Raw genomic sequence first — 27,471 nt, forward strand, 5'->3', positions numbered from 1 at the left:
GATTCTGATTGGGTGGAAAAGTGTGTAAGTATTGTCATTTTTGTTACCTTCTTACTGGCCTGCACTGCTGGGTCTTATTCACATAGTGGACCTGATAGAGAGTGAAATCACTTGTAATGGAGAGGCTTCTGTTTTACTCTAGTGCATTCATACTTACTGATGAAGAGGACAAGTGAGCATTGGTGTCCAGAGAGGTTGTACTGCCTCCATCCTTGGAGGTTTTCATGTTCCTTTTGGATAAAACTCTGAGTGACCCTGCTTTGAGAAGAAGGTTGGACTAGAAATATCCTAAGGTCCCTTCCCATCCAAATTGTTCTGTGATCCTACAATATCCTGAGTTAGGAGCCACAGCTTTTTGTTTCCACCATTGACGTCCCAGACGTGGTGATGCAGGTGCAGACATGCTGTGAATCACACCATAGACAAACTGTGGACTATGCAGGCCATCTGAGTTAGAGGACTAATGATAGCCTGCAGGAATATTTGAGTACACATTCTCTGCCAAACAGCAATTTTAAGCTTATCCGTTTCTTCACTTTTAGTGCAGTGTTTACTGCAGTGAGGCCAATCCAACAAAAGTCTCCAGCCATTGCAACGTTACACATCTGAAATCATGTCAGCAGTTCAAGAACTGCTGGTTCGCGGTCCATAGAGACTAGTATTCAAAATAGTTAAAAAGCTTCAGACAACGGTTACTAAGAAACAACTTATTCAGGGTAATGTAATTACTGTGTTTGCTTTTGGTATGGAGTTTGGCTCTTCTTAAAGTCACGTAGACTCTTTGAGTGCATTTAAGTATTTAAGCAGTGTTTTTCCCAGGCTGGAATATATTTAGACTTAGTTTCATGCAAAGAAATAGGAGCTAGGCCTATGACAATTGTCACATCATACTATAAAAACCTCATTTGAGAACAGATGTACTGTACTACTGTTAAGAAATGGAAGTCTGAGACAACTCCAGGTACTCAAGGTAGAAGGGAGGAAGGAAATAACCGCTTCGTAGACGTGTACCATTTTTTCCCGTCCTAATTCTTACAGGCACTCCTCACCTTGCTTTGTTTCCCACTGTCATGCCAGTGTAGTGTTCTGGGAGTCCAGATCTGCCACCCAGTTATACTGAAACTTTATAGAGAATTCTCTTGTGGTTTGGTAAGCTGGGTAACCATTTGGGTTAAGTAATGCAATCTGTCCCTTATTTAGTATTTAGACTCCAGTTTGCAGTAGAGAAACCTTAAAGAGCATAATCGTAGAGGTTGGTCAGAAGGTTTTGTTCTGGTGCTTTCTTTCTCTGCCACTGTCTCAATAGATAACCATGGAAAAGGGATTTAATCTCTTTGAGCTTTTCCATGTGCAGCTGCTTAGCTGCAGGATTTTAGTGAGCACCTTATTTTCAGTCAACTTCTCCACCGGTATAAGGAATTGTGTTTTCTTATGTATAGTGTTGATGTAGCTGACGATGGAACCCTGTACAGTGTGTGGTTTTGTCAAAGCTGAGTTCTGAAAGTCTCAGAAAGGCTCCTTTTTAAAAGTAATGCTATAATAAAATGTGTTGTAACATTGATTATATTTTTGTGGTCAAATGTTGTGGAAGAATAGTTTTCTATATTGTTGACTGCAGTAATTGTTTTGTGTAAATGTAATGGCTTTACCCAAAGTATGTACTATTCCCCCCCCCCTTTTTTTTTTTTGCTAGTTATAAGAAAAGGCCTTTAATCAATAATGCACAGTAACTTGCATGTCAAAAATGTAAAATACACACAATTATTGCCAGGCCACATTTCCTATTTCTAGGCAAATATTTTGGTTTTTTCCCCACTGACTTCAACAGAAGCCAGTGTACTTCCTATGAGGCCATCTATCCTGGCATCTAATTGATTTCATGCATCGAGTACCGTACACAAGCCAAGAAACGTTCAAGAATGAAAATGCAAAGCATAGTATTTAAAACTCCTTTCCAAGCTTTTTGTGGAAGTGGTTTCTTGCTGTTTATTCCCTCTGACCACATTTATTTGTTTTATTGATCAGAAAGAAGCTAGCATAGCAGAGTAATATCATGAACTTAAAAGTTGTATGAGAACAAATTATGCTGACTGAGTTTAACATTTAGTAGGGATTACAAATCTGGATGTTGTTTAAACAGCGTACACTTAAAAACTGTACTCTTAAAATGGTGGGTTTGTGTTGAGATGTTGTTATCAGGGGATCGTTCTTGGGCTCAAGTTTCTGCCAGTTTCACTTCTCACTTTCTCAGGTCTGATTTACTCCTCATTCTCTTTTTTCTTACCTATATCCTTAGCCTTGTACACATAGTTAACATCGTAATTTCTATTTGAACTCTTTAGCCAGTAATGTAGGTGCAATTCCATACCTGTGCAGATCTGCTGGTGAAGGGAGATGCCAGGCTCCCAGGAGGTTTTCCACATACTTAATGAGAGAGTAAAATAAGTGGACTAGTAACCTTGTAGGCCTGCATGCAGTCTGACTGGTCTGGTGAACACCCACCATCAGAATATGTGCTGTTTTACTTGATTTCCTGATTACCTGCTACTGTTCCTGAAAGTGCTGATGCTGCTTCCCCCCCTGCCTCCCCACCCCCCCGGCATCTGAACTGTGTGATTTAGGCCCTCACTGAATGAAGATCATGTTACCAGCTCCACTTTCAAGTCGGATACCAAAATCCATTTCAGTGCATCTTCATCACTGGTGCAATTTCTGGGTTTTGAAAGTTGGAAATGTAAAAGATGCTGTGGCAATGTAAATGTAATTTTTCATCATAGGAATGCATTATGTTACATAGTCACACACAGTTCCTCCTCCTGCACCTACCTCTGCACCCAACCTCATTTCGTCTTGGAAACATTCACTACAGTGGCAACTTCATTTTCTGTCACATGATTAGGATGTGTGGCATGCTAGTGTGGTCTAGCTGGTGCTACCATGTTGTTTTCTTCTCTTCCTCTCTCTAGTTTTGCTTTCCCAAGCTTTGCCATTTTATGTATTTTTGACACTTTATTTGCTTTTTTTTTTTTGTCAAGGCTGGAACAGAATTCTAACCTTGTCTTCTGGTTTTGCTAATGAGATATAGCTAGTACTCTTGTACTTTTTGTAAGAAATGGTATATAGCGATAGTTTAAGGGACACTGAATGGCTTCAGAAAGACTAAATTCATTAGTGTATTTTAGATGGAGAAGTTACTACTTTTTCTAAGCTTAGGAAAATTTTGTTTTCTTCAGACCACACAATATGACTTATAACTTTAAAAAATGTTGTATTAAATTTTGTAATTTAAAACAGTAACAGTAGCTTTTAACTTGCATATTACTACTTTTGGTCTTCATGTTGCATTCATTGCAGACAAAATAAATTAAGGAAACTTGAGCTCTAAATACTTACAATCTGTTAGCAGAAACTAGAAAACTGCTTGTGTAATCCACAAAAAGAGTTCCCCTTTTGTAGCTGAAATTTCAGTGTAAGCATTTTGCATTTGAATGTGGACACATAGTCTGTAGACAGAACGTTCATGGCCAAACCTTTTACTGTGGAAATGGCATTGAGGAGTGATTTGGCTGTTAATTCTCAGGATTAATAGTAGTGCTTCTGCCTCTGTGGCACCATCATGTTGTCAAGTCAGCTAGTTTTGGAGTAGTGGGCAAAACGTGTTTTGAGAAGAAGATGGTTTTATTTACTCTAATTTATTCCTAGACCGTATTTGTCCACAAATGTTACAGGGCAAGGATCATTTTTCATTACCACTGTGTGTGTCAGAGTCCAATAGTCTCTGACCAGGTTATTTTAGCTATTCTGTGCGTGGGCTATGTAATATGTAGTATCAAATTTACTTATTTGAAGATAGTTGTTGTTACACAGGATTTCTGATTCAGCAGAGTGATACAAAATATACTGTAATCACAATACAATACAAACTTAAGTTACTATTAGCAAAATACAGCCATTGCAATATACAGTTTAATTACAATACCAATCATGATTACCAGTCTTTATAATATGCTCACCATGATGATGCTGAGCGCCAACAGTTGCCAGGAAGGAATTTGTGGGTTGAAGCTAGCTCAGACCCATTGCTCTCTTTGAAATTCTTTTATTGGTTGTCTACTTTTTATCCTCTATGTTGGACTGAGCCACGTATTCACACCCTCATATGCTGGTCTGACTGACTCAGGAACATGTTCACACTCTTTTAATGAACTGGGGAGAAACATTTATACCAACAGTTGGTCCACTGAACTGTTTATAGCTGTATATCCAAACCAAAGGTTCTCTTTGTGTTGAGTCAGTTTCTTCACAATAGCTATGGTCAGTCCCACGTTGTGTTATTCTCTGATGAGCACATCACCTCTGCCCATCTGAGCCTTCTTCCATTGTAGGGATTTATTGATCACTCACAGTGTGTAGCACTTACGCAAAGCATGATATGCCCTTTACTTTTTGCAGGTTGCAGGTATTTTTGTAGTTGTAACACTTTGCAATAGAGGATGTTTCTGGTGGGTTTTGCTGCAATTACGTGTTCTGGAAAGATTCTGATAGGTTTTATCCTAATTGTAGTTTAGAGGAGATTCTGAATTTCAGTCAATCATCGTGAAAGATGTAGAACTGCTCTGCGATAGATGATGAATACTGTATGTTGACTTGGTTACCAACATATTTACTGCCTGGATACACTGATTCAGTTTTAAGATTTTACTAAAAAGCTAGAAAGAAAGATAAATAACTCAATAGTAGCTACCTGAGGATCATTTTGAAACAATGACAGACAAAGGAATCTGTTTGCTTTTCTGCTGAACCTACTCAATTGTCTTCATAGAAATTGTGATTGTACTGGAATACCCCTTTTTCTGTTGTGTATACTCTAGGAAGAGATGTTAAGGTTGCTAAGAGCTAATGGAGTTGTTTAGAAAGCTGTTAAATAAGACCTGTTCCCAGCTGTGTTTTCTAGGCTATTTGAAGACCCCATTTCTGCTTAAGTTATTTTTTCAGAGTGCCAGAAGTTTTGAGCAGTATAAACATGTCTTGACTTCAAAAAAAAAAAAATCAAGAAGAAAAACTCTTTTCTCATTTGATTTCTACAATAGAAAACATAGGCTGTAAGATGGTCGCTGCAGCACTGTGATCGTAGGGAACAATCAGCTATGCCAACCACAACCAAAAGGCTTGAGAGCTGTTGTGCAAGTGTTCTGGTCCATAATGCACCCAAAAGGAGACGAATCTTGCAATTTGTGTTCACTGGAAGGGGTGGTGATACCTGCAGATATCAAAGAATGAACCCAAACAACCATAAAGGCCTAAGAAATCTTACAAGCAATTTTTGCACCTATTTTTTTACAATTGTTAAAGCCAGCATTTCTCTGTGCAGAGCAAGTGAAATAGTCCCTATGTAGCCGGATCCAGGATTAGGATCCTAATCAAGGATTCTGTGATTGACTTGATGCACCAACCTTGCTGAGGTTTGGTATGAGTGGACGTTTGTCTTGGAGGAAACATGGCTTAAAATGATGTGCTTCTCTGACTTGCTTCCCCTCAGATCAGAAGTCAAAGTTGAGTTCAATGTTGTTGTTCCCTGTTTTTTCCCATTATTTCCCCACCCTCTTAGGGCAGTAGGTCACCTGAAGGAAGAGTGCTTTTTCTTTCCTTGACATCAGTAAATCTTAGCTTTTAGTTTTTCCCCTCTAGCAGTATGCTTGCTATTTTAAAATAGATTTTAAAAATAATGAAATGCACTGTACCAGAAGCACTGAGAGCTAAGTTATGTGGTTGTTAAGATCTCAAGAGGACAATGATACGTCAATTTGAACAGACCCAGAATGAAAAAAACAGAGAACATAAAGAACACAGACTTCAAAAGAACTTTTACCAAAGTACGAACCTAGTGTGTCTAGATCTGTGGACATAAATTTTCTGATTGATTCTTTTTCTGCAGACAGTAATTGTCATATCAGTGTCATGAAGTAAAGTTCTCTTACCTTGCTAGTTTCCTAGAGTTTATTGCATTTTCAGAGGACAGCTTTGTCCAGCTGAGTAGTGACTCTGGAATCACAGGGCTTTTCCTTGGGGTTTCATAACTAGCAGAGAGAGTTCATCACAACATGTTTACCACAGTCTCCTATTCCTCCAGAAAGACATCATGTCAAGATTGTTACTACTTTTATAATGTTTTTGTTTATTCACTTCTAAAAAATTTGTACGTTTCTCTTATCTTCTGCACTGTTCCCATCCCCTGCTCCATTGGTTTCTTCACAGTATTTCATTTGGTAGGAGGCTGTCTGTATGACTGCCGTGATGTTGTAAGTCTAGAAAATTCCTTCTGAAAGGAGTCAAAAGCATTCTACAGTCTTAACCTTTTAAGACTTAAAAACAATTTTTTTTAAAAGGAAATTTAGTGTTACAGCAACTGAGAATGAAGTCCATTAATGACAGGCCAGAATGCACAGCTATGCTCAGTGATGGTTATAATATGCTCTAGCTTCTGTACTTCTTGTGTGCCAGATGATGTTTAGCCAGGTTAAATCATGTTCCTTCCTCAGATCAAATCACCACATTTATTTGGGTTATTAATCAGTCTGAAGTGGTGTGAGATCCGCTTCAAAAACAAGCACTTAGTTGTCAGAAATCTTTGGACAGGTGAGACATACTGTGAACTCTCCTTTTTCTCAGAATGCAGCAAAAAATTTTAAGTTGTTGTGTATTCCAAGCTGCACTACTTCTTTAGCTAAGACAAAAAACATACACACATGCCCCTCTTAACAAATCTCTCCTTCCAAACTGTCCTTGGCTGCTTTTAATGAATTTCTTTCAGTGCGAATGAACTCATATTGGTTCTGTTGTCCTTTAGTAACAAATTCTTCCTCTCCTGACACCAGCAGTGTTTAAAATGAGGAAAAAAAATGTTATTCCTGCAAGCTCCAAGGCTATCAACTGAGTATGCAAGAGCAATGTGTTGGTTTTGGCTGGGAAGCATGCAAAATAAACACGCCTTATATTGTCGCAGAAGACAATGTAATCATTTGAAGGATGTGTATTTGCCTTAAAGGCATTCAATAAGAAATGAAACACACAAACATACACCTATGGTATTTTGAAGTTATTTTATGATATTTAGAAAACTTTCCCTTTTTGCATTCTTAAAAAGCTAGTTTCCAAAATGCCAGTATTTTATGATTTCTGGATGCAGCAATGCAATTTTCAAACATTCCCACCTTAATTGCAAAGAACCAGAATCTGGTTGGGACTTTTTTTTTTGATCTGACACTTGGGTTTTGGATTATTGAATTAAATTTCCATGTTGAAGCTGGCAGCTATGAGAGTGGTGTCTTACAGGACCATCTGCTTTGTACTGGGAACTCTGTTGGAAGTGCTCTTTATAAGAGCAGGAACATTATGGGTGGTGTTGATACGTTTCTGGATTTCCATTAAAAGATCAGAACTATCATACAGTAAGAGAGTTTTAATTTTGTCAAAAATGTGAAAGGAACCTTGCTCAGTGGCTCTAAATTGTGATTATGTAATTGAACACCACTGAACTGAAAATATTGTTACTCAAACTACGGTAATGTCTTTGGAGTTTTGTCGTTTCATTGAATAAATGGTTTGATACAGGCTGATGCTTATTTCTGTCACTGTGTTGAATTGAATGTGAAGTGGTGTTTGAGCGTTCCCAATAGGGTCATGGATTCTAGAAATGTGAGCAGTTCTTCAATACAGAGCTTTTTAACTAGCTGACAGAAAAATATGTGTCTTTCTAACCTGAGAAAACACTGACTTTGGAGAATTCCACTGATTCTTAACTGTGTTGTTTAGCTTCATGCACAGCTGTTTAATGGGACTGTGGTGAAGATGATTCTGTGTTCGGTAGAGGTCTGGAGTGCCACATCCTGAGAAGACAGGAGAATGCCTTAGACAAGAGCATCCTTTTCTGTCCTGCAATTAAGACTCTTCGTGCTGCTCAGTCCTCCTAGCATCTCAACATTCTGCGAGACTTGTGCCATCAGTTCTTTGATTTTATAATGTATGTCAGACTGTAGCTGCACACCTTTGGGCTTTGGACAACTAACTGATATCATGCATCTGGGATTTTGTCTCAGTGCCTGGCCAGTACCTCAGGAGCTTATCCAAATTGAAGATTCTTTTTAATTCCACCCTCTACTTTAGGGCTTCAGATAATGGCAGTGTTATGATGAAGGGTCACGTCTGAAACTTTGGCAAATTTTTTGATAGCTAAAGCACTTTCTTTTGTTTGAATGTCCTTTTATTTAAAAACAAATCCCCTAAATATAAATACCATGAAAGTGAATAAGATGGTCTTCTTTACCTTTCGCCTTCCAGAGCAATATCGCAGCAGTGGTGAGTGAGGAAATGGAAACATTTGATTTTGAAAAGCTGAAAAGGCCCACCAAAAAGCGTGAATGTAATATTAACATTTTTTGTTTAATATATTCCTGCTTTTTTTCCCTAAGGAGTTAATCTCTCAAGTAATACAGCTTCTTAGACTTGGTGTATTTTGGGACCGTGTGTCATGTTTGGTATTCTGTGATCTTGACTGAGACAGCATGTTGACAGTTGCAATCTAGTAGTACATTTCAGTGCATGTTGAGCGTGCTACAGACTGGCAAGTCATTGATTACCAAAAGAGAACAATCCAAAGTTGCATAGTCTGGCATATGTATATTGCTGTACTGAAGTACTTCATCTTTCATCACATCTTTCTGCAAGTAAATATACCTATACCGTTCAATCAAATGTTCAGTATTTGGAAACTTGTTTGGCAACACAGGCTGTTTCTTTTAGCTGGTAGAAAAATTGAATTTCTGCTAGACTTCCACATCTCAATAGATATGTATCAATAGATTTCACATCAGTAGTATATTAATATAATCTCTGCCCTTAGTATGAATGTTTTATACATACAGTAAATAAAGTAAATCCTTTTTGTTTGTGAAAGGAAAAAAATCATTAATATAGGTTTTGTAGTGAAAGCATTTTGCTGTTGACAAAACTACTGAAATGCTATTTATTTATTAGAGTATGCTAATTACTAGATCCTGTATGGCAGTAATACTGCACTTAGTGCATATGATGCCTACATATACTTGAATATGTGTGGGAAACAATCCTCAGTGGAATACTGTGTAAGACACCATATGATCATTGTAATACTATTGTTGTTGTTTATGTGGGACTTAATGGAGGGCCAATATTTTTGGTATATCAAATACACATGGTCCAAAACCAGTATGTTGTTTCAATGTAGCTGATAAAAGACATTGGATATATGTTGTTCTGCAGATTTCACTTAGCTCTACCTGCCATGGGGTTTAACACTGAAAATGCCAATGCATCTAGTTGTTCCAAACAATTATCATAGAGTGCAATTTGCTATTGCTTAGGTGTAGTATGGATATCTGCTAAATCTGAAACTTCTGTTAGATTGCTGCCTATTTTTTATGGCCTTTTTTTCACCTATTAGCTGAAATTGGGGAATGTGAGTGATACTATAGGAAAGAATGAAATGAGACATTCTTGGCTAGCTAATAATTTTGTAATCTTCCTAAATGGCAAGATCAAAGGAATACACAGCTACATTTGTTTTTCTGCATATTAATACACGGTGTATTTTCTCTTTCCAGACAACTAACTCGTTACAAAGTTAAAATTTCTGGTTTAATAAGAACTTACAGGGCTAATAGGTATGTCTGTCTTTCTGAATACCAGAAGAGATATTTTCTTATTCTTGCAAACAATGTGTTTTGAAAGATGGGAAAGAGGCATCATTTTCAGTTGGAATTTTAACAGATTATGTGTTTCTATCCATTAGTGGTCATTACCATAGAAATGTGCTCATGGGTTGGCTATTCCTGAAATGGATGCAACGCAAAAGGCATCTTCAGTTCATCATCATCATCTTCATTAACTGCATTCTAAAATGTGTTTTGCAGTCACTACAGTGATGGCTTAATTCAGCAATTACCTGAATTCAGTGATACCAAGCATGCTGGGTTTTTATCAGTGCAGAATAACACGAAAATTATCTTTCCTAATTCCTTTACAGAGCATGTTCATAAACAACTCTTCATTTGATTTCACCACATAGCTGGATTTGTATTTCTCTTTGACTGAGTCTTCTTGTTGCTTTGCTTTAATTTCATAGACCTGGAAGAAATTTTCATGGCATTTGCTCAGATTGTTTAAAGAAGAGTTTTAATTTGCAGTTCTAGTACGTTTTCCCCTTTAAAAGCCTGAGTATATATACTCATGCCTTGCTCTATTGTAGCTATTTTCTCTTTTTCGTCTAGACTTTGGTTCTAAGCCTGCATTGTTATGGGTTTGGTATGTTTCTTTGGTTTGTTGTTGTGGTTTGGTGGTTGGGGGGGTTGTTGTTTGTTGGGTTGCTTAGGGAGGGGTGGTGGTGTTTTGGTTTTGGGCTTTGTGGCTCTTCCTGTTTTGCACTGTTTTTTGTCTCACTGGAGCCTGAAATCTGAAAGACAAATGATAGCAACAGATAACTTCCACACAGAATTATTTTAGGTACGGTGGCAAAATTTCAGAAGTTAAATTCTCCCCAGGGAGCAATGTGAGGTTTGACCAAGTGCTGTGGGGAAATTATTTTAAGTTTTCACTAGAAAACATGGCTCCTTAAAGAGAGAGTGTGGTCAACTGGAAAAATCTCACAAGGAAAAATGAAAAGGTTTTAGTACCAATAATACTGTCTAGTCAAGTCTTCCTGTGGGACTTGACTACTTCTTTCATGACTTTTGTATAATTCTTCAGCTAGAAATATACCACTGGCTGAGCATCTTACAGACACTTTTCAGTGCCTAGAAATGCAAAATGTTGTACTGACTGCTCATTTTGCTGTCATGCAGATCTTTAAAGGTGAAAAGAAGCCAGGTCAGGCTTGTTTTTTTTCTAGGAAGAGTTAAGTAGGACCAATGATGTCTCACTGCTATGCTGTAGTTAGAGTAATAGTGTAAATGTGTAGTTATTATTTTCTTCACTATACAAAGTTGGTTAAGTTGTGGTGAATAGCTAGATAGTAGTTTCGGCCTTGTAGTCTTTCAGCTTTATAGAAGACATTACATCATCATTTCTAACCCTTAGGAACATTCTGAACACCTAACCCTAAATGTTCTGAATGTGACCTGATACGGCAATGTCTATCTGAGTGTGTGAATGGTCTGAAACACAGGCTCATTGATATGTAGACGGATCCTTTTTCATATCAAATGTTGATTAGTCCTAGAGGTAAATGCTGACGTGGTTTTTATATACCTAATGAAAAGCATAGATGAATGATTAAAAAGAAAAAAAAGGACTGATAAGCCTTACACCACAAGGAGTGGATATGGAGCACACACATGCAGTATCCTTATTTTGTTCAGCAAAGAGTCTCTGCAGCAGCTGGTGAAGTGAGCTTTTGAAATCGCTGTGCCCTACCTGCAGAACAAAAGCTTACCTTTTAGCTTATCTTTTCGCTGGAGATCTTAGGGCTCAATCTGAGCTCTAGAAGCTGAGTACAAACACGAGCATACAAGACAGATGACTTGCATGATGAAGAGCTCTTGCGCATCATCAATCTAGTAGCTGCCTGTTACTTTAGGTCTTATGGCAAAGAGGGATCAGTAAGCTAATAGTGAAATAATAGTGAATTTTTCAGACAAACTCTCATCTAAGAGCAAGTACATAGAGGAATGTGAAGGTCCTAATTTGAATATCTAACAGGTCGATGAGGTAAACTGGTAGTACGAGCTGATCTTTGCAGTGTAAGTTGTTTTCTTCCTACTGAAGGAGAAACGAGGTGAGGATAATAGGAATGGGTATTAGCAAGTGAATTGATTTGAAGGCAGATGTTGGATTGGATTCCCTTTCCAAAAGGACCAGAATGGTGATTATTTCTTGACCATTTTTCATCAGGTTGGAAGATGAGAAAGGCTGTTTGCTTTGACTGATGAAGTCATCATAGATTTCTAGAAGCTTCTGGATTGCTGTCACAAACAGTCCGAAGAATTTCCAGCATGTACAAAATTATGCAAATCACTTTCAGACTTGAAGAGGAACCTGTAGACGAGGCTGCAGCTCAACTTGAAATATTCCTATAGGCTGCTGTTATTCTTCATAAAATACTGTAGTGAACGCAAGCAGTAGACAGAAAGGACTTCTTTGTTGTCCCTAAGTGGACGTATTGAAACTTTTGAATAAAGCAGGGTTTTTTGTCATCGGAGGCATGAATCATGTTTTCTTGAAGATAAAGCTGAGCATCAGGAACTTCTGGGTTGAGTTGAACAATGCCAGTTTTTCCATTTGGACGTTATTGCTTGCAGCTATTAAAAAATCTCACTGTACTTACCATATTCATGCTGTGCTGTGCTGACTTGCAGCACTAGAAAAAAAGAGAAAAATAAAAGCTCACATTTCAGCTCTGGTACTGATGCAAAGCAGTAATCTCTTTGCTTCAGGAGGACCTTCTGTCTGAAGAAACCAAAATGCGTTTGCAACAATTAATCTGTACGACTCTCCTGAGTATTCCTTTTTACAGCTAGGAGAAATCAAAGCCTTCGCTTTCTTCCAAAGCTTCAGTGAAATAAAACTCCAGTGCCTGCTTCCTCATCTTTTCATATGACCCAAAAGATTACTCTTTTCTCTCTGTACTGTTAAATTTTGTAGTAATTCTGTGGGGCACTGAATTTCCAGGCACAATATCTCAAGTGCCTTGATGACAAGTCACTAAATTTTAGAGACTCATGATTTCGAATAAAGGATAGTTTGGTAAAGTGCTTAAGGCTAATCATAAACTTAAGCACAAAAAGTGATCTTGTATTCAACAGCACTGTTCATGTATTTAAGGCTAGGCTAAAAGTGGAATGCCTTTTGAACTGAGACCTGGAAATTGAAGAATATTCTCTAGAATATTCTTCCAACCAACTGCCAAGTGAGTGAACTAGCTACTGACTTGATAAATAGAGCCATTATTTTCATGTTTTCTGTGAAACAACACTGTAATACAGAGGTTGCTGTAAATATGTTTTATAATGCGCTTAGTTCTTGTTTGTAATCAGTGTAATGTCTGTGAGCCCCAGAAGGCATAGTTGGCTAGGGTGAAAAAAGCCAAGAGATTTGCTGTTGCTTATCCAAATACTGAATGTGATTGTTGTTTGGTGCTAATGAAACTGTTCAACTGGGAGAACCAAGCAGTAGAATTTTTTTTTACTTTTCTTTTTTTTTTCCTTACAGCTGACAAAACTTCATACGGATTTTGTCTATTAATGGTCTTTCCCACCTAACCACTGGGGTACATCTATCTAGTACTATTAAATTTTGAAAGTTAATTATTTAACTTTCTCTATGCTCTATAGGTATTAAAGACCAGGTTAGACTTATTTCTATGTAGAGTGTTGCCTTTTTGTTGGAGGATTTATTTTTTTGTTGGTGGTGGTGATTTTTTTTATTCTCAGCGATCTATGATCTGTGAAAAAACACCAGCCTTGGAACCATGCCCTGCAAGGTGCTCTGAGTGTTTAAATTTTATTGTCTGTAATGACAAGTTACTTCGCTTTTCAGAGTATGTTTGTCCTGTAACCAAATATTGGCCTCCAGATTTGGAAAAAAACAAGCAAAGAAAAACAAATAAAACAAAACCCCCAAACAAACAAACAAAACCAGAAAAAGCAAGGTCTTTCCAGTTTATACTGGATTCTTTATAGCACAGAAGCCTGCAGGTACTCCTGTTTTTACCTGCCATTGTTGTCAATATTTTGTTGGGGTGGGTTTTTTGGTTTTGTTTTTTTTCTTCTCTTGAGGACCTAATAGCCGGGATTGCAGAAGTATATTTAAAGTGATTTCAGTTTCTATTTAATGCATGGTAACTTTCTGGTTTCTAGTATAACTGTAAAGGGAAGCAGATTTAAAAGGGTGAATTACTATGTCCTAAGCACTTGGAAAGCAAATTACAAGACTCCAGGTTCATTATGAACAGAATAAAAATAAGTTCTATGATATTAAAACCAGTTTCACAGTTTTTGTAAGTTAACAAATAGTGATGCTACTATCATCTGTGGTTTACTGACAGTTTGTGTTTTTTTTTTTTCTCCCAGTGTTTCTAGTTAACTGAAGTTATTTCTCTCACTGTAAATTTTAACAACTGATCCACTTGGTATAGGGCTAATGAAGCCATGGCATTAGTGTTTATTTTAGTTTGACATTTTCCCAATGATTTCTGAATTCCTGCAGTTTTCCATTCTTCTTTTCTGTTCCAGAAATTTGGTTGGATTTGGTTGTGTTTATTTTTTTTGTGTTTGTGGCTTTTTGTGGCATTTTGTTTTGGAGGGCTCCCAGGGAACGTAGCTTCCTCTGCTTTCTGCTTTCATCTGGTTGAGCTCCAGAGACAGCTTGCTTTTAAGCTAATTTGAACAAGTGAAGTAGAGCAGTGGTGCTATGTGAAGGTACATGTACAGCTTTATGTGTATTGCTACACTATCCTATTTATTCCTACAGATAAGTGCTTTATCTGGTGAAGTGTTGTCCAGTATTACTATGTGATGTCAGTTTGAGAGTATTAATACAAGTGAATTTTTAACATGCTTGCTTTTTTCTGGTTTTTGGGTTTTTTTTTGTTTTGTTTTTTGTTTTGTTTTGTTTTTTTCTTTTTATGAACCCTATATTAATTCCTGTTTCCAAGTAGGAAGAAGGAAGGCAAGTGCTGGAAACAAATGTTGTTATAGTCAAGTTGGGATTGCTGTTAGTAATGGTGCCTCTCACTTTCCTTCCAGGTTGTTTGCATCCGTTCTACATGGAATGCACTGTCACCAAAGCTGAGCTGTGATACAAGACCCCTCATTTTAAAAGCGCTGAATGAATTGTTTGCCCTGGTTCCCTCATTAACAGTGAATACAAATGAATATGAGGTACGTACTCATGGACTAAGATGAATCTCTTCTTTTGGTGTATCTTGGTATATGAGTTTTAAATGTGCCTGCTTTTTTTATTAATATCTCTAAATTGCACCCACTGCCTAATTCAAGTTAATCATAATGCACATTTCCGGAGAGTTTCAGAATTTCAGATTGCATTAGTGAATCCTAGGACATAAGTGAGAAATTCCAGTGCAAGGTTGATCAGAGGTTCGCATCTCCCAGATTGGGACGATGTGTGAATGTGTCTGCGGTTCAGACCTGCAGCCTTTCCACTTTCCTCGCTCAGTGCATGCTGATGTGGCAGCAGTTTGTTTTAGGTATCTGCCTTTATTTCAGCTGCTTATTTGGTTAAAGAAAATCTGAACGCATGTTTTCTTTTTTTTTTTATAGAAATTCAAAGCTCAAGTTATGAGCTTTCTTTGGAACAACACACAAAACAAGGTAGGTGACACAACTGAAAATGTTAATTCCTGGTGTCAGTGACTGGATATTAAGTTTTATACCTTTCTCTCAAGACAAGGCTATCAGTGTCAGCAATCTCATTTCTAATAGGGTTTTCTTCCTGTCATTGACCATTTAACACTGTTTTTGAAGCAGTGTAATGCACAGGAAAGGTGGTAACAGATGGTCCTAAGATCTGCTCCCAAGGAGAGTTGTAACACAAACTAATTTGACTCCTCTGGTAGACTTCAGCCTTGACATGGTGAAGCATCCTTGGGAAAGCTGCAGCTGTGACAATTAACTTAATTCTTTGATGGGGTATGGTAACACAGTGGTAAAGTTGGACCGTCACTGCCATGGGGCTGGTGGAACTAAGGTATTTTAGTTTAAATGTGGCTCACATATTTCTACGTAAACTAGTGTCACAGCAATAATGGAGTGTAGCAGTCAGAATGTTTGCTGTGAAGCCTAGATAATTGGTCTTGCTAGTTTGCATGTATGAAGTAAGCAATTAAGGGCGTGCGTCAGGAAAACATTGTTATTTTAAAATGTTTTTCAGCATTGAGTGTTTAGTGGACAGGCTCTTTGTATGGGGAGTTTCCAGTAGGTAGCAATGCCTTATGCTGTGCTTCTGATTTTCTTTTTCTTCCTGTTAATTTCCTAGGATGCTGTTGTAGCCATTTCAGCCTATAAATCACTCTCATCATTTAGTTCTGAAGAACATAGAATTCTTCATCTTCCTGAACAGGTAACAATGTTGTACATTTAACAGTAAGGACATCTGACACTGCCATCTGATATAGGTTGTGTCCTCTTGAGAGGGAAATAAGGCCTTGTGCCATCTCTCCCAGACAACCATCAGAGCCTCACAGAAGGAATACGAGCTCCTGCTGGTGAAAGGGGATGATAACTATAAATGAAATGATTAGCATAACTAGGATGTATGGGAGGGGAAAGGCACAAATGAAGGCTGAGTCAGAAGGTAGGTTTTTTTTCTTTGGTTAGTTAAATCAGCAGGTTATTTTTTTGGATACCTATTTTGCATTTTAGACTCGTCTGTTAATGCTTGCCATTGAGTCTTGACACTAACCGACTCTTGTGATTTCTGCTTCATCCATTGCAGTCACACTCATGCTTAGTGCTCTTGTTCCTGAAATGGGAAAATCAGTTTGAAAAGTAGGTGCTTTTTTTGGAATTAAGCTGAAAAATTTTCCTGTTTTTCTGTTCTGAACTTATACAGCATAACATTTTGCTTTTTTTGTTATTAAAGGCAGCCAGCAAAGAACTGAGATACTTATTGGAAGCTTTTTAAGTATGTAGAGGGCTCTTAAACTCTGAAACTTCAGTCTGATCAGCTGACTCAATAATCTTACAAAATGAAGCAGCTCAAGGAGATGAATATATAAGGTCATCTATGTGATTTTTATTTTTTTTACATTAACCTTGTAAGAGAGAATAGGCAATAATCAGTAGTCCATTGGTACTTTATGGTGTAGTAAATATTTCTGTAAGTTTTTATTTCCCCCATTATTACAAGATTGGCTCCATTTGTATGTTGTAAGGTGAAAAGGTCGGAATAAGCACCTTTAAAATTAAAAAACATACCTGCTTTATATAAATCAATCACTTACAAGTGAAAAGTGTGTTTTGCATAGAGGAGCACAAGATAGAATGAGGGAAATCTCTAAACACTGCTGCAGTACTAAATCTCTTGCATGTGCATAGCTCTGTATCTGTGGTCCTGTTACTTTACACTCATTAGAAAATGAGTAAATATGTTTTCATTGGAAGCATTGTAAATATGTTGTAGTTTTTCAAATTCTGAAAATGAGGATGGAAAAATAATCTCTAGCAGAAATCATAGAATCATTTAGGCTGGAAAAGACCTTTAAGATCACTGAGTCCAACCACAAACCTATCACTGCCACATCCACCACTAAACCATGTCCCTGAGCACCACGTCTACACATCTTTTAAATACCTTCAGGGATGGTAATTCCACTTCCCTGGGCAGCCTGTTCCAATGCTTGACAACCCCTTCAGTGAAGAAATTTTTCCTAATAGCCAAGCTACACTTCCCCTGGTGCAATTTGAGGCTGTTTCCTCTTGTCCTACCACCCACCTCTCTACACCCTCCTTTCATGTAGTTGTAGAGAGCAATAAGGTCTCCCCTCAGCCTCCTTTTCTCCAGGCTAAACAACCCCGGTTCCCTGAACCATTACTCGTAAGACTTGTGCTCCAGACCCTTCACCAGTTTCGTTGCTCTTCTTTGGATGCACAAATGCTCTGTGTATTTTCAAGTTTCCAATATAAAACATTGTTTTACTATACGACTGAAGAAGAATCAGAGTGAAAATCAAGTTTTAGTAATATTAGTTCAGTCCATAAATGTAAAGATTAATTTTGCTGTTACAGATACAGATTTGCGTAGCCATGTGATTTTTATTAACCAGTCTTGCTTTTCATTTGGGTAGAAGAAAAGCTTTTATTGTTTCAGCTTCAAATTAATGAAATGGAATGAAATTAATGAAATGGGGAACTTTTCATACTTAGTTGCTATTTTTGACACTTGGAGTCATGAAAGATAACAAGGATTTGGAATTTTTGTGCTGATGTTTCCTTATCTTTAATCTTTCAGGCACGACCAGAAGTTGACCCGCTGGAGGAGGCAGACATGAATGAAGATGAAGAGGACAAGGAGGTGGATCTTTTTGTTCCAGGTTCTTCGTATATCAAGCTGTTGTCTCTAACGCCACCTTCTGTTTTAGGAGGTATAATATATTGAGTATTTGAGGTTGCTTTGCAGATTTATAATCACAGTGACTGTACAGACATGTAGCTTTCTTAGAATGGAGTGTCAAGTTAAAGTGCAGCCTTTTTTTTTTTTTCTTTCTTAAAGACATTTTTAAAGGCAGCTCTTTATTTTAGTCCACCATGGACTGAATAAAAAAAAAAAAAAACGCGCACCCAAACCCATAGTGTTTTATAAAAGAGAGTAATAATAGTATTAAAACAATGCTACGTACAAAATTTAATCAATCAGTGAAGTGCTATGCTTAATGCTCGACGTTAGTGACGCCTATTGATACTGAAGGTATGCTTCAACAGATGGTCTCTGGTTGATGCGCTTGTTTTGACACCTATGCAGTTGAATTGCCTTTAGTATTTGGGGTTTTTAATGTTTGATTGATTACTCTCATTAATGATATCTTTCATTTCCGAGATTATGGCATTAGTGCCTGGACACAGGCATTATTATTTCACTGTTTATAGAATGCCTGGGATCTTGATGTGTGGTTCCAGCCTGTAAACATTGCCATGAGATAGTGGTAGTATTTTGTAGTGTTTTCTCCCAGTGGGGGCTCCTAGAAAGATCCATTCACTAATTACTCCATGCATTGGAGCCTGGAGTGTGTGCAAGCTCACCTAGAGAAAGAGTCCATATGCAGAAAATTAGGAAGTTCTAGAAGCTTTGTGGGGAAGACTGACATACATTACTCTCTTCCATTGAAGTAGGTTATCTGGGCAGAAAACTCAAGCTGTGTAATGGATGCTGAGACAGGCAATTTACCAGGAAGATGGGAAACCAAAATGGACTTTACAGAGAACAGATTGAATAAAAAGATGCAGCAAACCCAGACTGGTATGAAAACACACATGGAAATAGCTTTTCCAAAGCAAATATTCACTGAATAGATCCTCCCCCGGAGGACTCTTCATCTTTTAATGCTGTTCATTAACACATAATACAGAACAGTTGAGTTGGAGTTAAATCTAGTTTGTGGCCAGTCACACATGGTGTTCCCCTGGGCTCAGTGTTGGAGCCAGTTCTGTTTAATATCTTTGTCAATGATCTGGACAAGAGGATTAAATGCACCCCTCAGTAAGTTTGCAGATGACACCAAGTTAGGCAGGAGTGTTGATCTGCCTGAGGGTAGGAAAGCTCTACAGAGGGATCTGGACAGGCTGGGTCGATGGGCCAAGGCCAATGGTATGAGGTTCAACAATGCCAAGTGCCGGGTCCTGCGCTTGGGTCACAACAATCCCAAGCAACGTTACAGGCCTGGGGAAGAGTGGCTGGAGAGCTGCCCAGCAGAGAAGGACCTGCGGGTGTTGCTCAACAGCCAGCTGAGTATGAGCCTGCAGTGTGCTCAGGTGGCCAAAAAGGGCAATAGCATCCTGGTTTACATCAGAAACAGGATGGCCAGCAGGGCTAGCGAAGTGATCGTCCTGCTGTACTCAGCACTGGTGAGGCTACACCTCGAGTATTGTGTTCAGTTTTGGGCCCCTCACTCCAAGACAGACATGGAGGTGCTGGAGCTCGTCCAAGAAGGGCAATGAAGCCAGTGAGGGGTCTGGAGAACAAGTCTGTAAGGAGCAGCTGAGGGAGCTGGGGTTGTTTAGCCTGGAGAAAAGGCTGAGGGGAGACCTTATCACTCTCTACAACTACGTGAAAGGAGAGTGTAGTGGGGTGGGGGTCGGTCTGTTCTCCCCAGTAACAGGCAACAGGACAATAGGAAGTGGCCTCGAGTTGTGCCACGGTAGCTTCAGATTGGATATTAGGAAAAATTTCTTCACTGAAAGGGTGAAGCCTGCCCAGGGATGTGGCTGAGTCACCATCCCTGGAGGTATTTAAAAGATGTGTAGATACGGCACTTAGGGACGTGTCTGAGACTTGTCTGTAAACTGGTAGTCAGAGAATTAAAAATAATCCCATACAACAAACTGTAAACTTCAGACAATAGCTGTTTTTTTATTATTATTATTACTACTATTCAGAGATATATCTCTGCAGGACAAATGGTAAGAGTGTTTTTCCTGTGATGTTAGTTACCTGACTTGTGTTTTTTTTCCTTCAGACTGATTGCAAACTTTAAAGTATGGTATTCTAACATTTGCTGCAGTCCTAGGTGTTTCATTAAATTTATCCAGATCTTCTAGTTTGAGTTATGTCTGGCAGCGTAGATCCTTGAGTTGTATACCTTGCATGAAGAATTGCTTTGAATGGCTCATAAGTATTAAGTCCTTTGGCATAACTAGCAAGTGCAGTAGTATGACCGCAGTGACTATTACCCATACTGGGGTGTCTCTATCAATGTGGATGTTTACCAACAAAAAAAGAGCTGTCCTCTTTCAGAGAATTTCTCCTCTATTGCTGTAGCCACCCTAAAAAAAACAGCTCTTATGAAAGTATAAAACACGTAAATGGATAGTGTTTTCATGTCAATAAATTTAGTTTTGTTGGAAGAGTATATAGTGTTAAGGATTCCCAAGGACAAGGATTTAGAGTTTCTGTCTGAATCTCTGTAGTGAAAATCGCTTAAAAATTGCTGCATTGTTGAGGGTTTTGTTTGAAGAATGTTGGCATTACAGGTGGAGGAAAAAAAAATGAACAAATATAGGTGCCCTTCCTGCCATGCTACAAAAACTTAACAGATTTAGACTCCTACTCCACTATGAAGCTGAACTGGGAAAGAGCATTGCTGAAAACCATGGTAATTTGCTAAAAATAGAAAATTTGAAGAAATTCCAGGGTAAAACTATTTCATTCCATGCTGACATAGGTATTTCTTGGACGTAAAAAGGACAAATGAGTGACCTTTTGTCTGCATTGTCCTCTAGTTTCTAGTCAAAGCAGGACTGCTTGTGATTTGGGAACTTAAATGCCAGTTTCAAGCCTAGTGCAAAACAGTTGTTATAAATCCTCTTAAAACTCAATTACAGAAAGCACTAACAGACTTTTAAACATACCAGTTTGCAGGGTGCTGGTAAAATGTTAGCTCTCAAATGGGATATGGTCACAAACAGCATGCAGCCATATATATGTATATACATGGTACATACAGAAACACAACCCTTTTCTCTAACGTGTGCCTGTAAAGGCTTTTTCAGATTGACTTCACAAGTGAACAAGAACTTTATATTAATTCTATATAATTTTAAACAAGTTAGACTATACAACGCATACCTTGAAAGCACAGAACTTAGTAAACAATTTGTACTGCTATGGTAACAGGAATCGACATAATACTTCTCTCTCTGTATCCCCTGTTTGCATAGGCACGTTCTTTCTCCATCTAGCCTCTTTGCATTGTACTTCTCTTAAATCTCTGTAAGAACAATCTGGTTTTGGAGGCAATATTTTTCACTAGGTTGGTAAACATCAGTTTTATTTCTCCTTCCCCTGTCAGCATGGGCCAGTGTTATAGATGTAGCAGTCAAAAAATGCAACCCGACAGCTCAGGGAGTAGTTAAGGCTGGTTTTCTTCCCGAGTACCTGACGTGACATACTCTGAGCCTCTTGGCATTGCAGTGGCAGCAGGTATGGTGTCAGAGAGACTTGCTAAGAGTTCCCAATTCTTTCACCTTGAGGTTTTATCTGAATGTGTCATTACTAGTTAATCTAAGCCCATCTCCCCTGAAGTCCAGGCGTCATTTTGGGTTTTCCAGGGTTTGTTTGGTCTCTCAGTCATCAAGCTCTGATGTTCTGTTTCCTGTCTCCTCATTTTCTTGCACTTCATCCAGCATTTGAAGAGTTTGCAGCATCACTTGTGAAACAGGAGATGACCAACATGCCCCGTGGTGTCTATCATTCTGCCTTGAGAGGAGGGACCACACACTCAGACCAGGGCAAGACTGTGGCAGGTGTTCCAAACTTCTTGCTGAAAATGTATGAGAGGAATAAACAACCAGGCATGACACCAGGCCTTGCAGGTACACTGTGACTTTCTTGAAGTTAAACAAGTATATGCACTTTGACCCAAAGATTTCTATGAATCTGAATCAGTTTCAGAAACAATGTCTTATGCTGCTTGTGTATGCTTTTAACTTGTTGGCTTTATTAAGTTAGCTTTACTTTGCTTTGGGTTCTCCACTGACTTATGCAAGACTTAGGAACTATTAGCATGAGTATTCGTATTGACTTTTCTTTTCCCCTTCCCTCCCTCTTTAAGCTGGCATGTTGTTGTGTTACGACCTTCCAGTTCATATGGGCAAAGATGGCAAGCCTATTAATCGATTTCTGGCCAGCAGGGGACGCAATTTCCAGCAAACGTTGGTAGCCCTCATTCATGAGGTAGGTTGCTGGTTTTTCTTCCTTTTCAGAAGCGTTATGCTTCCTTCCCTGGCTTACTACCTCTGGGGTGTAGAAATCCCTCCTTGGTGCAGTGTTACAAAGGCAATGTCAAGAGGGTTGTGAAGTACTTCATATGGCAAGTTCTTTCAAAATAGTGTAAAAAAAAAAAATAAATCCCACACCAAAAAAAAAAAAACAAACAAAAACCACCCACCCTTAAACACAGATCTCAAGGTATTTAGTCATGTATGTAAATTTGATAGATATTTTCCATCCTGACCTCATTACTGCTAAAGAATGAAAGCAGAAGCTGGAGATAATGCCCTTCATCATCACAGGAGTGTGCAAGTAAATTAATGAACATTTTCTAACTGCTTGGATGCTCCAGTGGAGAGCACCAGGGGAAGTCCATAAGGATATTGCAAAATATGTCAGAGGAGCAGATTTAGAGTAACGAGTTAGAAATGAAGCATGGGCTTGCATAGCATCCAGAAAGAAATGCTCTGCCTTCTGTGCAGTTGCTTCATTCAGTGGGGCCGGAGTTCAGTGCCAGAGGTTCTGCAGAAAAAACATATTTAGTTATATTATAATAAAAGGCACGTATTGAAGTGTTATAGAAGCTGCATTATAGTGGTATGAAGATCAGTTTTAAACTACTGTGTTGTAAACGCTCACCTGTTGCCCTATTAAAGTACCAAATAGGATCTCTTGTAAAAAAAAAAAAAAAAAAAAAAAAAAAAAAAATTTTTTGTGTGTACTAGCAGTGATTATAACATCTAGCAACACATCAAAAAAATCATAAAGACAATTTTAAAATGGCTTGCTTGACAAATCGTGGGGTTTTTTTTGTTGAATGTGGTGAACTGGATGGAATTAGTGAATACATACCAATGACCAGAGACAGAAGTATCATACTAAGTATCTCAGTATTTTACAAAGTCAATTGGTTCAAAGTGTAGTAAAACTAAAAAGAAATCCAAGTATGTTTGAAATATAAACCCAGAAAACATCTTCAGGTAATCCCAACTGCACACTTTCAGTGTAAATTCACAATAACTCTAACATTTTGATAAGAATATATCCGTATTTCTGTTCTCAGCTTCTATTGCTTTAAAAGACAAAAAAGTATGTTCTTGCATTTTTCCCCTTGTATATAGAGACAGTTGGGAGTTAGCGTTGTCAGGAAAAAAGGTATTTGGGTCTCTGGGTAGAAAAGTGAGTCCCTGGGCTCATCTGACTGAATTTCATGCGTTAGTGTTTGTTTAGTCCTCAGTGTTCTTCTGAGGAGCAGAGTTTCACAGTAAAAACAGGGAGCTTAAGGTATAAAGCTATCAAATTGCAATGTTGGTCTAAGAAAGTTGAGTTAGTAGGGCTGGTGTCCCAAAGTGGGGTCATTCACCTGGTGTGCAAGACGCCAATATATGCACAGAGCAAAGGTATGTATTTAAATCATTTCTGCAGAGGTGGGCAATAGGTAGTAATCCACAAAGCCAGCACACCAGGCTACAAACTCCTTGGAATGTTTATACTGTTCAAAACACAGACATACGGACCTTTAATTATAATTATTGGTTAGTACCTTATCTTAACAATTTCTATTGGTTAGTACAGTCTCTTGCTTTCATTTAAAGCTACCATGTCCATTAATTGGTGTGGGCATGCCTTAGGACGGGGAGGGGAGATTAGTTCTGTTCAGTCTCTAATGGAGTGGGTGGTCGTGATCTGCCACTACCACCTTTACCTTCCCCTCGGTTACTGCAAATCTTTGTTGAGTTTATGCTTCATCCAGCAGCTGTCTGGTTTTCAGCTGGCTTCGGTGCATTCTGCGGAGGGACGTTCCCTTGTTATCGGCCTTCTGTTCTTCTTCAAGGGTATGTTCATTAGGAAGGCATTTATTGTTTATACAAAGTGTCCAGTTTCAGAAGGCCCTGTAACCTTTTTACAGCTCTTTGCTCTTGCTTAGTGAGAGATTCTACCTTCTAAAATACATTCTACCTTTGAGAAGTACATTCTACCTTTTTAAAGTACATCATGACCTAGGCTCATCTTTTGCCTGCAGTGGCTATAGCAATTAACATGTTTTTACAAAGTCATTTCTTCAGAGTTCAACACAGCACATTAAGCAGGTTATTTTAGGGGTTTTAAATTACCAGAACGATGCTTCTTCGCTACTGCTTTAACTCCTTTTTTTTTTTTTTTTTTTTTGTGGGGGGTGGGGGAGGGTGTTGAACTCTTATAATGACTTTTTTAAGTAAAGTCAGAAGCATTTTGTTAAAAAGAAGACTTAAAGTTGCCTTTGAAGCATCACAATCAGCATAAAGCTCCAAGAAAACTGTGAGGTGGATGTAAACACTAAGGGATTACAAGTAATTTGGAGACAGCAAGCATCCATTTACTTTACCTCTAAAATTCCCCAGCATTTCCTTAGGGATTAGCAGTCATCAATATAATTGCCATACTGGGATAATACCATTTGTATCTCTTCAGTGATTTTATGTTTGCTCACATCTGTAGAATATGAAATTACAGGTTGCATATCTGGGTATGTGTGTGCTTAGTTGCCATGTTACCCTTAGTTTTTTTGAATACTGGGGCATGAGAAGTGGCTTGAGGCAACCAGTTTCATTTTTGTGAGATTCTTTATTCTTATAAAAGTGTGATGCCTCATATCCTGCTACCAAATAAATGAGTTACATGAGGTTTGTATAGAGAAGAAATAATTTCTTCTTGTATGTTTAAAAGTCTATGAAGCATACAAATAACAAATACCTGGGTTTACAGTAACAACAGTTAAAAGGTAATTTACTGTGAAACCTTAATGGCCCAGACTTATTCTATCTCCTAGGTGCTATTCTAGTTGAGGGATTAGATGCAGCTGCAATACCTATCAGCAGGACCAGATGAAGATGCAGAAAGGTTTTTTGATGTTATTTGAACTGGTATCTCATGGGAGACAGAACATACGTTCAATAAACAGTCGTGCATTTGAACTGCTGTATTGCTCTTTACTGGTCACTGGTGACTTGAAATAGGAAGATTATCTTTCCCCCAGCAATGGGGATGTGCTGTTCAATTAATTATTAAACAGAGCTTGTTAACCTCTGTTTGAGAGGACATGTAAGTTACTGTAGTCACAGTCGTTAGAAGTCACATAGACCATGGCAGTTTTTTTGTTTTCTCTACAGCTGCCTGGATCATACTGTACAAGAAGTCTGTGATGTTTGTCACAGTCACCTGGGCTAGATTAGCTAATAATTACCCATGACTGTTTCAGGTTTTTGGAGTAATTCTTCCTAGGGGTTTATGGGAATAATCTCTGACCAGCTTCACTTATCTTTGTTGTGAAAATAAATGAGGATGAATAGTCCAATATGTTCACATCGTGTGCCACATGTTTTGATGGTCTGTAAATGTATGTTTTGGGCTACAGTTATTAGGCTCTCAGCTAGTTACCCACTCTCTTTAGTGGAGGTGAAGGGAACAGTTCATGGTACACGCAAAAAGCACAGAGGCAGCCTGCTTTTGGCACAGAGATGTGGTAAATGGTGCCGTTGACAGTCTGAACCGATGCAGTGTTTTTAAAATAAAGGAGGATGATCTTTGCACATTTCTCAATATTCAAGTGCTTTCTTTATGTTGGAAATAGCACTGTTATTTTGCCCTAATAATTAGTAATATTTACAGGCAAAATTGCAAAGTTGGGTGCCAGTGGTGAGTTGTGCAGTATTAAATACTGCTGTACAAATAACAATCATGTTAGGCACCCTGTATGCTCACGGGAGAAGCACTCTCCGCTTCTATTTTAAGCGTGTTCATTAAATGTGCTGTGATGGCATGCATCTTTGAGCAGTAAAATGGAAAGCTCCTTCTGTACACTTCTTTCCTGGTTTGACTTTGATGTAATCAAGAGATTCAAGGGCTTATTCAAACCTTGTACCTGAAGCACCTTGAGATGATGATTGGATTTTCTGGAACAGAACTCACTGTAGTGTATTATTCTGTGCCCAGGTATTTTAATGGAGGTAGTTCAGATTATTAACTACTTTGTGCTGGTTTCCACTACTGAATTTAGTGAATGTCTCTCCTCCAGTGATGAAACGTATTCAAGAAGTAAGTTTGTTGACAGATTTTTTGTTTTTCTCCTCTCAGTCTAATATACCTTGGAGAAAGACAGAAAAAAACTTTCTCACAAAGGAATGCTTAGGGGTGTATTTAGAAGTGTATGCATGCAAGTTTATTAAAAAGAGCCTCTAAGCAAAATTTGAGATGAAGAGATGCTACTTCACTATTTCATTGATAAGGATATGTAATGCTAGCCTTATCTATAAAATCACTGAGACTGCAGTTTATATGTCTCATATGTGAGAAGGGCATTTAAATACATGCCTAAAGATTTCACTGACTTAGAGATATTGTCTAAAACACATTTTCAGAGCCACATATTTGTTAGAGGTGAGATGAATTTAGGGGCCATGTGAGTTGGCAGGGCTATCGAGGTGGAAACCTGTTATCTCCCTGCTCTACAGCAGATTTTAAGATGGGCCATAAATGTTAATGATATTGCAGCCTCTAGGTTCTTTGAACAGTATTATCTCAATTAGACACCCAGGGAAGTGATAGAAACATGCTTAATTTCACTGTTCCCTAAATTTGTTTTGTGTGCCCTCTGCTGGCTATGTATCAGTGCAAAACAGGTGAGCGATATACAAAGATCTGTTGCAGCACGGAGGCACCAGCGCTGAAAGAAGACTCATCCAGACCTTGCCATAGTGCTTGATTTTTACTGGGACCCCACTGGAGAGGGGAAATGGGTTTCTGATTTCATTTGAAATTACTTTCCAGTCTTGCAGAAATGTGCAAAACTCGTGCCATGTGTATTCAGAAGTGTTGAAGTACAGAGTAAGTAGTATCTTCTTCAGTTTGACAGCATTCCCTGTCTTTGGTTTTGGCCAACACAGTGTCTGCTTGTGTGTATTTTCAAGGAGACATGTCCTACTTAAGTATTGATCAACAGGCTTATATTACTAGCTCCTAGTA

At 38.3% G+C, this 27,471-nt stretch overlaps 1 protein-coding gene across 3 annotated transcripts in view; it reads left to right on the top strand.

Annotated features, from left to right (window-relative positions):
* The window catches only part of FOCAD (focadhesin), a 118,290-nt gene that overhangs the window by 52,640 nt on the left and 38,179 nt on the right, over positions 1–27,471 (top strand). For all 3 annotated transcript variants that reach the window (XM_074569619.1, XM_074569621.1, XM_074569620.1), the window contains 6 exons: positions 14,775–14,909; positions 15,309–15,359; positions 16,024–16,107; positions 17,998–18,130; positions 21,885–22,073; positions 22,313–22,434. In XM_074569619.1, the coding sequence (XP_074425720.1) occupies positions 14,775–14,909; positions 15,309–15,359; positions 16,024–16,107; positions 17,998–18,130; positions 21,885–22,073; positions 22,313–22,434 (714 nt within the window). The remainder of the gene's footprint in view (positions 1–14,774; positions 14,910–15,308; positions 15,360–16,023; positions 16,108–17,997; positions 18,131–21,884; positions 22,074–22,312; positions 22,435–27,471) is intronic.

The sequence above is a fragment of the Larus michahellis genome, chromosome Z (genome assembly GCF_964199755.1).
Source record: "Larus michahellis chromosome Z, bLarMic1.1, whole genome shotgun sequence".
In the NCBI taxonomy this organism is placed as follows: Eukaryota; Metazoa; Chordata; class Aves; order Charadriiformes; family Laridae; genus Larus; species Larus michahellis.